Genomic DNA, 16,454 nt, shown 5'->3' with positions numbered 1-16,454 from the left:
AGTCGTAGTAGAAAATGGTCTGACCATAACAAAGGCAATGCTTCTAAGCCCCTTAGTCTCAGACCATTACTCAATTGCTCGGAGAGGAATACCATGTCAGGTGCGTGTCCTCCCTCGTGAGTCGGACCCTGAACTACTTGAGTCAGGTCCATGGCTGTCATGGTGGCCATGAACTCCTGTGCCAACCCAGAGGTTTCGCCGAGTGACGGCAGGTTGCGCAGGCAGGGCTTTTGACATGCAGCTGGGAGGCAGGTACGTGAGAAATAAGCCCACCTGAACCCCTAAGTCCAAATTCATCAAGAGAGACTCGCAACCTGCAATGTCTGGAGCAATGAGTCTACGTAGACAAAAACTCTCCCTGGCTACAATAGCCACTCCTCCTCCCCTTCCCTGGGGTCGAGGTTGATGTCATATCTGAAACCCGGCTGGGCAGATTTCAGAGAGAGGAACTCCTCCCTCCGGGCCCAGCCAGGTTTCAGCAATACATGCCAGGTTGGCCTCCTCATCCAGGATCAAATCCCGGATGAGGAGAGCTTTATTTACCACTGACCTGGCATTGAGCAGCAGCAACCTGAGCCCAGGGCCAGAATTACACTCATCACCAGTGTCCAAGGTTGGACTCACGGAGCCAGAACAAGGGATCGTTATTAAGCAACGGTCCCTCGTTCCCCTGGAACGGCTAACTCCGTGGCCCCCGCCATATCTGCCTCTCCCCAGCAGTACCGGGATATTCCGACCCTCTGCCACCCCAGAGATCGATGCCCCTTCCCCTCCCGCCTCTCGAGCGTCAGGTGGGCCAAGTCTATCATTCATACTGTTACCATTCATCCCACCCATACCGTGACCCCACCCCCCCCAGTCATCCCAGTCATCCCAATCATTCATCTCATGCACAGTGCTACATACATCCCAATCAGCCATTAGTTAAAAAAAACCCAATAGTTAAAAAATAGATTAAATTAATAGAATAGTTATATTAATATATTATATTAATATATTAATATTATATTAAATTAATAGAATAGCCATACCCTCACTGGGACTTGAACCTGCAACCTTTGCCTTGTAATGCAGAGAATTAACCTCTAGGCTACAGTATCCAATCCTTTCAGCTCTGTACCAGGGAAGGGTTACATTTTGTGTCGAATCACCCTGGTATATTGAAGGAACATCACAGCTCCTTTTTTGCCTCTCGGCCCAACCCAGGGCCATTTCTAAGGCAGTTATTTTTATTGATAGCCGACAATTCTATCTGTATGTATCACATGTTTTTGCTGAATTTGAAAATTAAAGGAGACTAGGATAGATCTATTTCGGCCTTATTTTGGCCTCATCAGCTAGCCATACCCTCATTGGGACTTGAACCTTCAACCTTTGCCTTGTAAGGCAGAGAATTAACCTCTAGGCTATAGTATCCAATCCTTTCAGCTCTGTACCAGGGAAGGGTTACATTATGTGTCGAATCACCCTGGTATATATCAAACTCTTTTTTTTTTCCCTTTATATTTCCTTTCATTCTAGACTGCACAATTTAGATTATTTTATGCAGGAAGCGAAAAGAAAAAAGCATAAAGCAGATGCAATGGTAAGAATGCTTGAATTTCTGATACATTATGTCACTTTATCTGTAAAATTAGGAAAATTGTTCTAATACTAATTTTTAAATCCTTCTAACATAAGCATTTCTTTTACTAGCACAGATTTAAATGTAATCAGATAAGTAAACAATTATCCAAGATCAATTATGAGATACGTTTGGGGTAAATTAAAATTTGAGATAGTCCAATTCTTTTTTTAAAAGAATTGTATGGATATAGCACTTCATTGGTTTAGCAGATCCCATTATCAAATACATAAGGAGTCATTTGTAAATTAAAATGCTACAAGCCAGGCTTGGGCTAAGATTTTCAGAAAGCAGTTTGATCCAACACTGATTTTTTTGAACAAGAGGAAAATAGAATAATAATAATAATTATTATTATTATTATTTATTAGATTTGTATGCCGCCCCTCTCCGTAGACTCGGGGTGGCTCACAACAATAACAAAGACAATGTAAGAACAAATCTAATAATTTAAAAAACACTAAAAAACCCATTATTAAAAGCAAGGATACACACAAACATACCATGTATAAACTGTATAGGCCCGGGGGAAATGTCTCAGTTCCCCCATGCCTGACAGCAGAGATGGGTCTTAAGAACTTTACAAAAGGCAAGGAGGGTGGGGGCAGTTCTGATCTCCGGGGGGAGCTGGTTCCAGAGGGTCATGGCCGCCACAGAGAAGGCTCTTCTCCTGGGACCCGCCAAACGACATTGTTTAATCGACGGGATCCGGAGAAGGCCAACTCTGTGGGACCTAACCGGTCGCTGGGATTCATGCAGCAGAAGGCGGTCCCAGAGATATTCTGGTCCAATGCCATGAAGGGCTTTATAGGTCATAACCAACACTTTGAATTGTGACCGGAAATTGATCGGCAACCAATGCAGACTGCGGAGTGTTGGTGTAACATGGGCATACCTTGGGAAGCCCATGATTGCTCTCACAGCTGCATTCTGCACGATCTGAAGTTTCCAAACACTTTTCAAAGGTAGCCCCATGTAGAGAGCATTACAGTAGTCGAACCTCGAGGTGATGAGGGCATGAGTGACTGTGAGCAGTGAGTCCCGGTCCAAATAGGGTCGTAACTGGTGCACCAGGCGAACCTGGGCAAACGCCCCCCTCGCCACAGCTGAAAGATGGTTCTCTAATGTGAGCTGAGGATCGAGGAGGACGCCCAAGTTGCGGACCCTCTCTGAGGGGGTCAGTAATTCCCCCCCCCCAGGGTTATGGATGGACAGATGGAATTGTCCCTGGGAGGCAGAATCCACAGCCACTCCGTCTTATCCGGGTTGAGTTTGAATTTGCAAACCCTCAATTTGTTCTGTAAGTCAGAGAGAGTTCCCTAACTTTTCCAGCTTTGCTTCCTGGTGAGGGAGGAGGAGAGAGGATGGTTTCATGTGAGCAGTGAGCAAGTGCACAGGGCCATTTGTGAGAATGGTGGGCACATATAATAATAATAATAATAATAATAATAATAATAATAATAATAATAATTTATTAGATTTGTATGCCGCCCCTCTCCGAAGACTCAGGGCGGCTCACAACAAGCGATAAAACAATATTGTACATATGCTCCCTGCTCATACAAATTGGGTATGCAGGCATACACTTACCCATTGCTCACACCATTTCCATGGTCTGGTTCCAAATGGCTCAAGGTCCAGGAGTTGGGGATACTGCCATAAGCAAGTCTGCATTCCTCCTCCTCCCCTTGAAGGTTGAAAAAATATTTTGCTTTTTGGAAAACTTGCAAGAGGAAGGGGAATTTGCAATAATCATGATTCATTCATGAAAATGCCCCTTCCCAGGAGTCAATTAGAGCTCACAGTATTGGCCTTCCCTGGTTCCCATCAGCCAAACAGTGCCAACTGGCGGGAGCATGGGGGAGGACCTTCTCTGTGGTGGCCCCGGCACTCTGGAATCAACTACCCCCAGAGATCTGCACTGCCCCCACCCTCCTCTCCTTCCGAAAGGCTTTAAAAACATGGCTTTGTGGCAGACCCTGGGGCCTTTGAGCTATAGCACTCTACTCCGACCTAGAAGGGATGATTGTTTTTTTGTATGGGGATTTTAATTGTAAATCGTTTTTTACCACTGTACGCCATCCAGAGTCCATCAGGAGTTGGGCGGCCTATAAATTCAATAAACTTAAACTTAAAACCTCTGCTAAACTCTCTGGCCATTTGTGAATGCAACCACAGCATTAGATACCACTACTGGATATATCTACAAGCTTCTCCTGGTATGGACCTTGATTGAATAATGCTATAATGTCTTCAATACAATGTATATGGCAGAATTTCTTCCAGCTCTAGGAAGGACATACTTTTGAAAAAAAAACCACGCCAAGAAAACTGCGGGAATTTGTCCACATGGTTGCCAAGAGTGTCAAAAACTGACACTCTTTCTGTTTCACACACAAAGAATAAAATTATTACGAATTAAATTATAGGTGTTTAGGCTTCAAAGATTTACTCTGAACTTTATGCCCAAACCATATATAATACCAGATCATATTTTTGTAATCCTGTTTCTCCTTGCATTTATTTCTTGTGACCACTCCCATCTATATTTCCCGCTTTCATTTGTGAATATTAAAGATCAGCTTTGCTTCACTGGTGTAGGCTTCATATTTCAGCATATCAAGGCCTGAATTTGTTTTCCTTTTTTCATAATGTGCCTTTCTGAGCTAAAGATAAAGATGCCCTCAGATGAAGCATCTTTCCTGCCAACATCCATGCAGTTTTCTTGGCAGCCTTACAGAACTGATGCTTTTATCCAGGGCGTTTGACATCCCAGTCTATCCAAGAGCTGTGGAATTTACAAATAGTCTCACAGCCAAGTACTTATCAAGCGGGCTGCTTAGTCACCAAAGTTAGTTAAGGGCTGCCACCTCCTGGATCTTGATATGTTATAAAACTCATAATTCACCAGATATTCCTATCTTCTCTGCTGAGAAATTTACCAACTACAGATCCAGAGTTTTGAAGTATAATTGAAAGTTAGCATGAAATATTATCCTGTTCTGAAAATGAAATAGTGGTTTCTTGGTTCAAATTATATTAGATTAAGTAGTCGTTTTCTGATTTAGCAAGTACCTTGAGGGCAAAAATCTTATACAAATCTTAAAAACTAAACCAAACATCCTTTTTTTTTTGCTAATATAAATATTTTGCCTCTTGCATAGAAGACATTTGTAAGAACTCTAGAATAGATACAAATATATTATTTTGTCATGTTTTTCCTCGAAGGTGGAAAAATTTGGTAAGGCACTGAATTATGCTGAAGCTGCGTTATCATTTATTGAGTGTGGAAATGCCATGGAACAAGGCCCCCTGGAATCAAAGTCCCCATACACAATGTACGCAGAAACTGTGGAGCTTATCAGGTGCGTGTCTGACAATACTCCCAACATTTGACTGGCTCTCATAGAAACATAGAAGATTGATGGCAGAAAAAGACCTCATGGCCCTTATACTATTTCCTGTAATTTATCTTAGGATGGATATATGTTTATCCCAGGCATGCATGTTTAAATTCAGTTACTGTGGATTTACCAACCACGTCTGCTGGAAGTTTGTTCCAAGCATCTACTACTCTTTCAGTAAAATAATATTTTCTCATATTGCTTTTGATCTTTCCCCCAATTAAGCTCAGATTGTGCTCCCTTGTTCTTGTGTTCACTTTCCTATTAAAAACACTTCCCGCCTGAACCTTATTTAACCCTTTAACCCTTTCGTACTCATGCAGTATATAGGTAGTCCTCTACTTACAACCAGTTTCTTAACAAGCATCCAAAGTTATGACAGAAACCCCAAAGCTATTTAAAACCAATTTTTGAAGTTTAAATGGCTGCATCCCCTCTCACAGTCATTGTATTTTAGGCATTTGGCAACCAGATCACCTTTACAGCCATCTGCAGCATCCTGCTTTTGGTTCAGATTTCAGCAAATGAATTCACTCATTGTGAACTCATTTATCCCCTGAAGTACAACCAATTAGAGACTTCCTCTATTTCTTTATAACAATTTTTCTGGGACATGATGAAGAATTAGTCTTCATTGGAAATAATGAGAAACCTTGTAGCTTACCTGTTTATTACAGCACAATGTTGATTCAACATTCATTGACTTTTACATTTTTCTGGGAAGGAAAACTGATGATCTTTAAAATATGGTGTAGACAGAATTAAGGGAGGTGTACTCACCCCCATCCTTCTGCTCCAGTATTGCCACAATACAGTAAAAGTAAAACAATTCAAAGATATTATTGTATACTGTCTGTATTGACAGTAGGAAAAATAACCTTCTGTACTGCATTCTTTGGACAAAAATGCTTTGAGAACATATTTTCATAATAATATATGAAATAAAGCAAATTTTCTCCTTGGCATCCTCAGGAGGGTCCAAGGTAGGTAGCTGTAGCCCTCCAGCTCTATGACTGGGTGGAAACTTCTAAGGACTGCCCCCCTGCCAACCACCCCCAGTTCTTCACTCAATCTGAGCTCTACAGATACTCAGGAGATATCTCCTGAGATATTGAGGGTCAAGACTAACAGTGAGAAGGACGATCCCTGTTTTCTGCAGAATTCGCTAGTTTTACATTATTCAGAGCTGAACTGTCTAATCAGCTGTTCAGTGGTACTCTCCACTGCTGCAAATATTGAGCTACCTGTCACCTTTATTTCATGAGACATGAAGAGTCTAGTCCTGGGCAAGACACTCCTAGGTTATTGAATGTTGTTAAGTAGTCGGCGACTACTTAACAGTTCAACCATAACAACACAAGAGCTTCAACCACAACAACACAAGAGCACACAATAGATTTAAACTTAATATTAACCACTCTAAACTTGACTGTAAAAAATATGACTTCAGTAACCGAGTTGTTGAAGCATGGAACTCATTACCGGACTCCGTAGTGTCATCCCCAAACCCCCAACACTTTACCCTTAGATTATCTACAGTTGACCTATCCAGATTCCTAAGAGGTCAGTAAGGGGCGAGTACAAGTGCACTAGAGTGCCTTCCGTCCCCTGTCCTATTGCTCTCCTATATCTCCTATACCTTTTTTCTATTCCTATATCTCTTCTTCTATTCTTTCATTGATACGTTCTATTACTAAATCTTCTTTTCTATTCTTTCTTAGATATGTTTTACTATGAGTATATCCTCTATAACCTGCATCATGTATTTTACTATGTGTGTGTATATATATATATACAGTGGTACCTCAAGATACGAACCTAATTGGTTCCAGGGGGAGGTTCGTAAGACGAAAGGTTCGTAAGACGAAACATTGTTTCCCATAGGAAACAATGTAAAGTCAATTAATCGGTGCAAAAACAAAAAACCCCCGCAAAAAAACGCTGCCGCCCGGCTGTCACCTTTTAAAACAGCCGGGCAGCTTCCCTCTCTCTCTCTCTCCTTCCTTCCTCCCTCCTCCTCCTCTTCCTCCTCCTCCCGTATTCCGCCTCCCTCCCAGCCCGCTAGGCAGGCCAGCCATGTGGGCTCCGCTCTGTTCCCTGCCGGCCCGATTGAGAGGCTGGCGGGCAGGAGGAAAGCGAATGCCACGGGGCTGGGCTCGGCTCCCCCTCTTACCAGCCCAGCAGGCAGCCGCCGCGGAAGGCTCCCTTCTGTTCCCTGCCGGCCCGATTGAGGGGCCGGCGGTCTCCGCCATGGAGCCCGGCCCCATGGGCTAGGTTACATCTTCCGCCGGCCCCTCAATCGGGCCGGCAGGGAACAGAACGGAGCCTTCCGCGGCGGCTGCCTGCTGGGCTGGTAAGGGGGGGAGCCGAGCCCAGCTCCGTGGCATTCACTTTCCTCCCGCCCGCAGCCGACTGATCGTGGGCTCCTTCCCGAGCTCGGAGAGCTTCCTGGGCATGAAAGCTCATGAATCCAACAAGGACAAAAACCAGGAAGCTCCTTCCCAAGCTCGGAAAGCTTCCTGGTTTTTGTCCTTGTTGGGTTCCCGAGCTTTCATGCCCAGGAAGCTCTCTGACAGGCGCTTAGCTCCTCCCATCCATCCAGAAGCCGAAAGTTCTGCCCTTTGTTCACCAGCCTCCACGTTTTTCTTTCGGCTTCAGGCTGGACAGGAGAAGCTAAGCAGCCAGAGACGTTGCCAGCCCAGAAGCAGGAGACGCAGGATCGGGCCGGCGGCAGGCGCAGGGCGAGGCAGCAGGTCTGCATCCTGGGCAGGCGGGCGGGCGGTGGGCGAGGAGGCGTGGCCGAGCGCCGCCAGCGGCGGTTCTCCTCACTTCGCCCGGTCCTCTCCTGCCTCCTACACTGATGTTTCCCGCTGCGTCGGGCGCCGCCAGCCCCAAGTTGGATGCACCCTCGCTGGCCCGCTCGGCTGCGCCTCCTCGGCCGCCGGCCGCCCACCCAGGATGCAGACCTGCTGCCTTGCCCCACGCCCGCCGATCCTGCGCCTCCTGCTTCCCCCCCCCCAGCCAAAAATACAAAGGCGGCCTACCGCCGCCCGCGGAGCAATGGGAAGCTGAAGCCGGCGGCGGTTTCAGACTCCCTTTGCTCCAGGCTACTCCGCCCTGCCTGTCATGCGGCGGCAGACCGTCTTTGTGTTTTTCGCTGGGGGGGAGAGCAGGAGGACCTTCCTGACTCCCTCCCCCAGCGCTGGACCTCCTGCCCTCCCTCCCAGACAAAACCCCAAAGTGGCCTCCCGAACCCAGAAAGAAGCCCCGCCGCCGGCTGTCACCTTTTAAAACAGCCGGGGGGCTTTTGCTGAACATCCGGGTTCGGCTTCGGGAGGCTGCTACGAAGCCCCCCCGGCTGTTTTAAAAGGTGACCGCCGGGCTGGGGGGCTTCCCAGCAACCCCCCGAACCCCGAACCCGGAAGTTTGGCAAAAGTTCGGGGTTCGGGAGGTTGCTGGGAAGCCCCCCAGCCCAGCGGTCACCTTTTAAAACAGCTGGGCGGCTTTCTAGCAGCCTCCGAATGCCGAACGCGGAAGTTCGGGTTTGGCGTTCGGCTTCGGGAGGCTCCTGGAAAGCCGTCCGGCTGTTTTAAAAGGTGACCGCCGGGCTGGGGGGCTTCCCAGCAACCTCCCGAAACCCCGAACTTTTGCTGAAGTTCCGGGTTTGGGGTTGGGGGGGTGCTGGGAAGCCCCCCCAGCCCGGAGGTCACATTTTAAAACAGCCAGGCGGCTTCCCAGGAGCCTCCGAACGCCGAACCCGGAAGTTCGGTTTGGCGTTCGTAACACGAAAAAAGTTCGTAAGAAGAGGCAAATTTTTTTTGAACCCCGGGTTCGTATCATGAGTTGTTCGTAAGACGAGGGGTTCGTATCTTGAGGTACCACTGTACATATATATATATATATATATATATATATATATACACACACACACACAGTGGAGTGTCCTACAAAATACTATAAACGATTGTAACTATAAAGCATTTTAATTAATCAGAGATAAGTCAATTTGAGAATTGGAGCTAACTGAAAGAAATGATCAAATGTGATGACATTAATGGAAAAAAGCATGGAGCTAAGAATTTCATAGTCAAGGAAAAGAATAAACAGTGCCAGGGGTTATTCATCTAAGCTTCATGAGGGAAAAGACTTTTCTATGCTTTGTTAAAACTGGCAGGCAGACAGACCCAGTGGTATTCATGAAGAGTTCTCAGTGAAAGGAACAAGAGGGGGAGATGATAATGAAATTGATTAGCTGTGACAAGTAAAGGTTGCAATTCTATGTACCCTTAGGTAGACTTCAGCCCTACTGAGCTACAAAAATTTTCATTTTCTTTTTTTTTTCCCCCTTTCCTGACTTGGTTTTCTATCTTTTGCAGATATGCTATGAGACTAAAAACCCACTCAGGTCCCAGTATGACATCAGAAGAAAAACAACTAACAGCATTATGGTGAGGAAATTAAAATATATTCAAAAAAATTCAATTATTCAATCCTCAAAATGGAATTTTATAATAATTAAACAAGTACAGTAATACAAGATTTCACACTGCCTTTTGTCTGGAATTGTTATATAAGATCACAACCATCACCTTTAAATTTACTCCAGAAACAGATTGCTATTTAATGCAGATAATTGTAATAATATTAACATCTAGCATTTTTATAGAATATTTTAAATACCTATGGTTTTTAGCAATTGTCTGACTGGTATTAATATATTGGTTGCTATGTTTTAGATTAGCTGAGTATTTTTATAGACAGTCCCATGTCTAATTACAGAAGTGCAAAATTAAGGTTGCTTTTTATAAGTATGTGTAAAGTTGGTTTGTCATCCTTAACTAGTCAGTCATCTTCCTTAAAAAAAATTACAGGCTACAATAGCCACTTTTATTGGCACAGAAGGATCTTTTAGTTTATCCCCGTCTATCTCATTTGAAATCTTAAAGTTCAATAAATTCAATTCAATTCAATTCAATTTATTAGATTTGTATGCCGCCCCTCTTCGAAGACTCGGGGCGGCTCACAACAATAATAAAAACAATATTCCAGCGAAAACAAATCTAATATTAAAAAGCACATAAATATCTTCTTTTTCTTTGCTACAATATCTCCCATGTTTTTAAAATGCATACTGTAAATAATGTTATTCAACTCTAAAGTCCTATTTTCCCATACTTTAAAAAAAATCAGTGTTAATTAAATCTCTAAATAACTGCTGATTGCTCATTGTGGATTCTCAGTGGCGTGCTTCCTGATGAGTAAATAGAGATGATAGTAGGAGTATAAGTGAGTAGATTCCCAGGAGTAAGCACACTGAGGCAGTGAGCATGAAGAACAAACAGAAGTTCCCATTCTAGCAGGGAAATTCTAGAGTCTTTAATAGACTTTGCCTCTAAGTTATCAGTATGCAGCTATTCTGAAAATCTGACACGAGAACAATATGACATACAAATCAAAAGAAGAAAGTGATGCATCAGGTATTGACAGAGAACACAATTTCAATAAGGGGGAAAAACCCAAAAGTGTAAGGCAGTTAGTCCTCAACATATGACCACAAATTTCTGTTATTAAGCAAGATACTTGTTAAGCCGCCCCGAGTTTTCGCCCCGAGTTTTCGGTGAGGGGCGGCATATAAATAATAATAATAATAAAATAATAAGTGACTCATAGAATGGGAAAAGTCTATTTAGAGAAAATGCTCCCTTAAAAATCAAAGGTTCAGCCAAGAAAGAGATTTATATGTGATAACAATCTCTTTGAATTGTCCTGGAAAACTACTGGTGGCCTGGGCAGCTCTTACAGAATCATACCACTTTGTTAAACTGGGACCAACCCATTAACAGATGAGTTGCTGAAATCCAGACCAACTGCATCTTTGAGTAGTATTCAGAGGCAGTCCCAATAGACAACATTATAGTAACCTGTGTAATTAAGGTGATGAAGATATGAATAATTGTCTCTGAAACATTATCTTCCAGAAATAGCTGCATCTGATGCACCATCCTAGCAGTCAAGCAGAATTCTCATAACTTGGAGCAACTTCTTAAGGGATTAGAATTTGTCTATCCTTAGCGTGTAAGCAGAAAATGTCTGTTGAAAGTCCTTCCTACTAAGATGTCCAGTAGAAGGACATGGAAGCAGGAATTATCTGTAGAAAATACTCTCCTTTAGAAACAAGTTGCCTCCAGAAACAAAGCAGTATCTTCCATTACAATTTTTCAGAAATGTGTTAAAAATTGGTTGTTCTGCAACCAAAGGAATAGAAGATTGATATCTGAGTAATTTGTGTCATCATCTCATGTATCATTTATTGTATTGTATTGTTTTATTTTAACATAGTCTATATTTGATCATCATCTCTATACCACTTAGAATCTACGATTAGTTAAGTACCATAGTGTAGAAGTTCCATAAATAAGTAACCACATGCACTCAAAAAACCTAAATGAACAAACATGGCAATACTATAGGAAGCTCCAGGATTAAAATAAACACAGGAAAAATGATGCAGCAGTATTTTTGTTCATATCTACTACCAAGTAGTACAAGATGTGGATAAAGCTTTAAAAAAGTGAATTGCAGATATTTCAGAGCACCATTGAATAATTCCTCCAACATCTCTTAGGGGAAAAATTGGATTGATGTAGACAATCCAGGAAATTCCAAACTTATCTTATTGACACTTTTCTCTTTATAGAGTAGAAGGCAGCGCCAAAGACTTGGCTGTATAGTACTTGACTTAATATTAAGGGATTTAGTTAAAAGAAGTAGAAATGGAAAGAATATTAGGGTGAAAGGTACCATAATATAATAATAACAATAACAACAACAACAATAATAATAATAATAATAATAATAATAATAATAATAATAGTAATGCAACGACTTTGGCATAAGCCAGTGAAAGTGGTCCCAGTGGTACTTGGCACGCTGGGCGCAGTGCCAAAGGATCTCAGCGGACATTTGAAAACCATCGGAATTGACAAAATCTCCATCTGTCAATTGCAAAAGGCAGCTTTACTGGGATCGGCAAACATAATTCGCCGCTACATCACGCAGTCCTAGGTGGTTGGGAAGCGCCCGACTGGTGATGAAATACGAAATCCAGCATAGTGATCTCGTTTGCTGTGTTGTATTGACATAATAATAATAATAATAATAATAATAATAATAATAATAATAATAATAATAAATTAATTAATTAATTAATTAATTAATTAATTAATTAATTAGATTTGTATGCCGCCCCTCTTCGAGGACTCGGAGCAGCTCACAACAACAATAAATACAATATAATACAAATCCAATATAAACTATATGAAAAAACCCGTTATTATTAAAAACTAGCAATTCTAAAACAATAACACCAATCTCATATGTTGAGTCAGGAAAAGTGAGGGGAGAAATCAATCCCCCCATACTTGGCGGCATAGATGAGTCTTCAACATCTTACGGAAGACAAGGAGGATGGGGGCAATTTGAATCTCAGGGGGGGTTGATTGCAGATGGCTGGGGCCACCACAGAGAAGACTACCTGAAATGCACATAACTATTCAAGAACCATTTTTTCCTATGTTATTTTTAGAATTAAACTTTACCAAGCTTCAACGTGACCTCATGAATACACCCAAACAGTTTTCTTGACGGCGGTTTGCCAATGTCTTGTTCTGGAATTTTTCTTGTCTAGACTGCAGTTATCCAAATGCTAATCCATCTTAAATTTTTGAGCTTGGCCAATTTCAGCTATATGCTGCCAAGTAGCTATGCCTTTCCAAATCTTTAGAAAATGGAAAGTGTTAGCTTTCTCACTTTGCGACTGATTGTTATAAAAAGCATTGCAGAGCAGTTTAAGCTAAAATTGCGGAAGAACAAATAAATCATAGGTAGTCTGAGTAAACTCTATGAGGCAAAAATGATAATATAATTTTTGTACCATTACTCTGATATTTGACTAAGACAAATGGTTTGTACCACAATGTTTTATTTATTTATTTATTCATTTGCCCAATACACAAGTACATAGGAAGAAAGATAGACATGTGATAATATAAAAGAGGGTGAAAGTAAACTCAGAGGAGAGGATATATGAAAGGAAGAGAATATATAGGATAGTTGAAAGAAAGGAAAGACAATTGGACAGGGGACGAAAGGCACACCAGTGCACTTATGTACGCCCCTTACTGGCCTCTTAGGAACCTGGAGAGGTCAATCGTGGAGAGTCTAAGGGAGAAGTGATGGGGGTTAGGGGTTGACACAATTGAGTCCGGTAATGAGTTCCACGCTTCGATAACTCTGTTGTTGAAATCATATTTTTTACAGTCAAGTTTGGAGCGGTTCGTATTAAGTTTGAATCTGTTGCGTGCTCTTGTGTTGTTGCGGTTGAAGCTGAAGTAGTCATTGACCAGTAGGACGTTACAGCATATGATCTTGTGGGCAATACTCAAATCGTGTTTTAGGCGCCATAGTTCTAGGCTTTCTAGGCCAAGGATTGTTAGTCTATTTTCGTATGATATTCTGTTTCGAGTGGAGGAGTGAAGGGCTCTTCTGGTGAAATATCTTTGGACATTTTCAAGGGTGTTGATGTCTGAGATGTGGTATAGGTTCCAAACAGATGAGCAGTAGTCTAGGATGGATCTGGCAAAAGTTTTGTAGGCTCTTGTGAGTAGTGTAAGATTGCCTGAGCAGAAGCTGCGTAGGATCAGATTAACAACTCTAGAGGCTTTTTTGGCGATATTGTTGCAGTGGGCTTTAGCACTTAGGTCATTCGATATTAGTATTCCAAGGTCTTTTACAGAATGTGGGTTAGCAGTGAGAGATTGTTTATTCAGTACATATGTGTGGTTTGGATTCTTTTTGCCGATGTGGAGGGTAGAGCATTTGTTGGCTGATGTAGTACGTATTTCACTCTTCCCTGTATATCGATGCCCATATATTCCTGATCTGTGAACAAGAAAAACAAGGATTTCAAGCAGTACAGAAAGCCATCTTCTTATCTATTAATGTCTGTAAGGTAATGCTCATGTTGCCTTACCGCACTGGATAGTGTTACTGTTAATAATGCATCCTGACATGTTTCTAGTTCTTCTGCATGAACAACTGTAGACAACTAGATAAGTATCCAGAGTCTTTGTTTAGGAGGAACGTGTACAGAAAATCAATTAATACATCGCCTTTATCAAGCCACAGAGACTTTATAAACTATCCTGAAGCATATATATATATATATATTAATGATCTAAAAATCCCCCCTCTCTCTTATATATGTATGTGTGCGTGTGTTTACATTAGAGTTAACACAAAGTGTGTATAAATACTGTATATGCTTTAAAAATAAGCTTTCAAATCAATATTTTGAGTAATGTAGTGTGACCATTATATATTCACTTACCCTGCCACAGTAGAACTAAAAAAATGTTCTAAAACTTTTGTTTGCTTTGTAGCATCTGTTTTGTGGGAAGGAAGGACTGATGATAATGGTAACAATTAGTGATAGCACATCCAGTTTGTGGAATTTAATCCAGCATAAATTCCCTCTAAACAGCACTGATTAGCTATCATAATACCTTTCTTGCTGCAGAACAGATAAGTTGAGTCTTATTTACATATTCATAACAACTGAGAAGGTTATAGGGTGAGTTATGACCTGAGATCTTTAATTCTATTATAGTACCATGCAAAGCAAATTGGGGGTAATTCTCATTTGGAGGTTTATCACTAGAACATTGTTCTGTTCCTTTTTCATCTCCTAGCAGAGACTACCCTCTATTGGAATGAAAAGGAAAATCAAGTCTGCTATATTATTTAATTTGTCTAAGATTTTAAAAAGTGACAGCTATTATAGTTATTAACATTGTGCAACATTAACCTTTCTTTGTTTTTTTCCATTTATTTCAGCCATGTAGCAATAAATGCTACCTCAGATTTACCCCTCTTTTCCTTCTAAGCTAAGAAACATTCCTACTTTTTGTTAACTTTTTTTCAGAACCGTAATCTTTTTTGCAAACAATGATGCTGAAAAAAATACGTGCCTTGGTTACTTCAGATCCTTCTGTAAATAAATAGATTTCAGTTAAGCCTCAGTAAAGGCATAAGAGAGTTAGGGTTATTAATATATAATCTGTGTCTATGATTGTATCAATATTCATGTATATAAAGTTTAGAAAGTTGCAATCTCACAAATTTTTGGTTGTGAGTGGTGGGAAGCTGTCCTGGACAAAAACATTAATATTACAAATAAAATAACTACATACATTAAGAACAATGCTTGCTATGTTTTCATCTCCTTTCTAATTTTAACATATACATTTAAGTAGAATCTAAAAAGGGTATTTGTATTTTATTTTGATTATTGAAATGGAAGATTTTTTTAAGAGGTGTTTTCTATTCCTTCCTTATAGTTACCGCTGTTTGGCACTTTTGTACTGGAGAATGTTTCGGCTCAAAAGAGACCATGCTGTAAAATATTCAAAAGCTCTCATTGAGTATTTCAAGGTATGTTCCTGCTCTGACCAACCCCAGGCCATAAAAACTCACAGACTGACTTTGCACCAGTCCTTATCTTTTAATCCAGCCTACCTGTCTTTAGTTGTGTTTGTAGTGGAGGAAATTGAAAACAGGAATGCTATGCTGCTATCTTGAGTCTTAGAGGAAAGACAGGATATAAGAGATAAACAAATTGCTATGTATTATTTTACTGTTAAGTTTTTTTTCATTTTTCTGTTCTATCATTTATTTGGTATTGTAACTATAAATTGCATTGAGTACTAAATAAATATTTTATCCATATCATAATTTGAGATGTACAGTCTGCATATGGATTCTAAAGCTTTTGCTCTGTTTCTCTTTATTTCTGTGGTAGATGCTTATTTCATTTTTTTGTATTTTTTTTCTGTCTCCAGAATTCATCTAAAGTTACTCAGGCACCATCTACCTGGAGTAGTAGTGTGAAGTAAGCTTACTATTTTCTGTCCTAATATGCACCTTGCCTTGCAAAGCAAAACATTTCAGATGGACGCACTTTGTTGGGGAAGCTAATACTCAATGATCATTCAGCCAATAATGCTCACAATAGTTCCATCTCTGGGCACTTTGAGATAATGCTTCATTGTTGCTGATAATCTTTGTTTATGGTAATTCCTTGATCATTTAAAAAAAGAGGCACTTTGCAGCTTAATGGCTAAAAAAAAAGTTAAATAAGGTAACTTGAATGAAATTTGAAGATTACTTCACACATTTTTAAGCAAGAAGCCTGAGTTTACTACTGAAGGCTTCCTCAGTCTAGAGCCCTTCAATTGTGTTGATCTACACCTCCCATCATTCCCAGGCAACCCTTAATTCGACAGGCTGGAAAGTATAAAGGGCATAATCCAATTTTGAAAATATCTACTATATTCATATTTTATATTTGTAATAAATTAAAGGCACAA

The 16,454-nt window shown here is 41.0% G+C and overlaps 1 protein-coding gene across 1 annotated transcript in view; it reads left to right on the top strand.

The window, feature by feature from the left end:
* The window catches only part of AFF3 (ALF transcription elongation factor 3), a 205,366-nt gene that overhangs the window by 185,732 nt on the left and 3,180 nt on the right, over positions 1-16,454 (top strand). The window contains exons 15-19 of the mRNA XM_070751578.1: positions 1,522-1,585; positions 4,853-4,989; positions 9,405-9,476; positions 15,426-15,519; positions 15,927-15,976. Coding sequence (XP_070607679.1) covers positions 1,522-1,585; positions 4,853-4,989; positions 9,405-9,476; positions 15,426-15,519; positions 15,927-15,976 — 417 coding nt within the window. The remainder of the gene's footprint in view (positions 1-1,521; positions 1,586-4,852; positions 4,990-9,404; positions 9,477-15,425; positions 15,520-15,926; positions 15,977-16,454) is intronic.

This window comes from Erythrolamprus reginae, chromosome 4, assembly GCF_031021105.1.
Source record: "Erythrolamprus reginae isolate rEryReg1 chromosome 4, rEryReg1.hap1, whole genome shotgun sequence".
Taxonomy (NCBI): Eukaryota; Metazoa; Chordata; class Lepidosauria; order Squamata; family Dipsadidae; genus Erythrolamprus; species Erythrolamprus reginae.
Note: the sequence above shows the minus strand (reverse complement) of the source record. Positions and strands in the feature narration are given on the sequence as shown.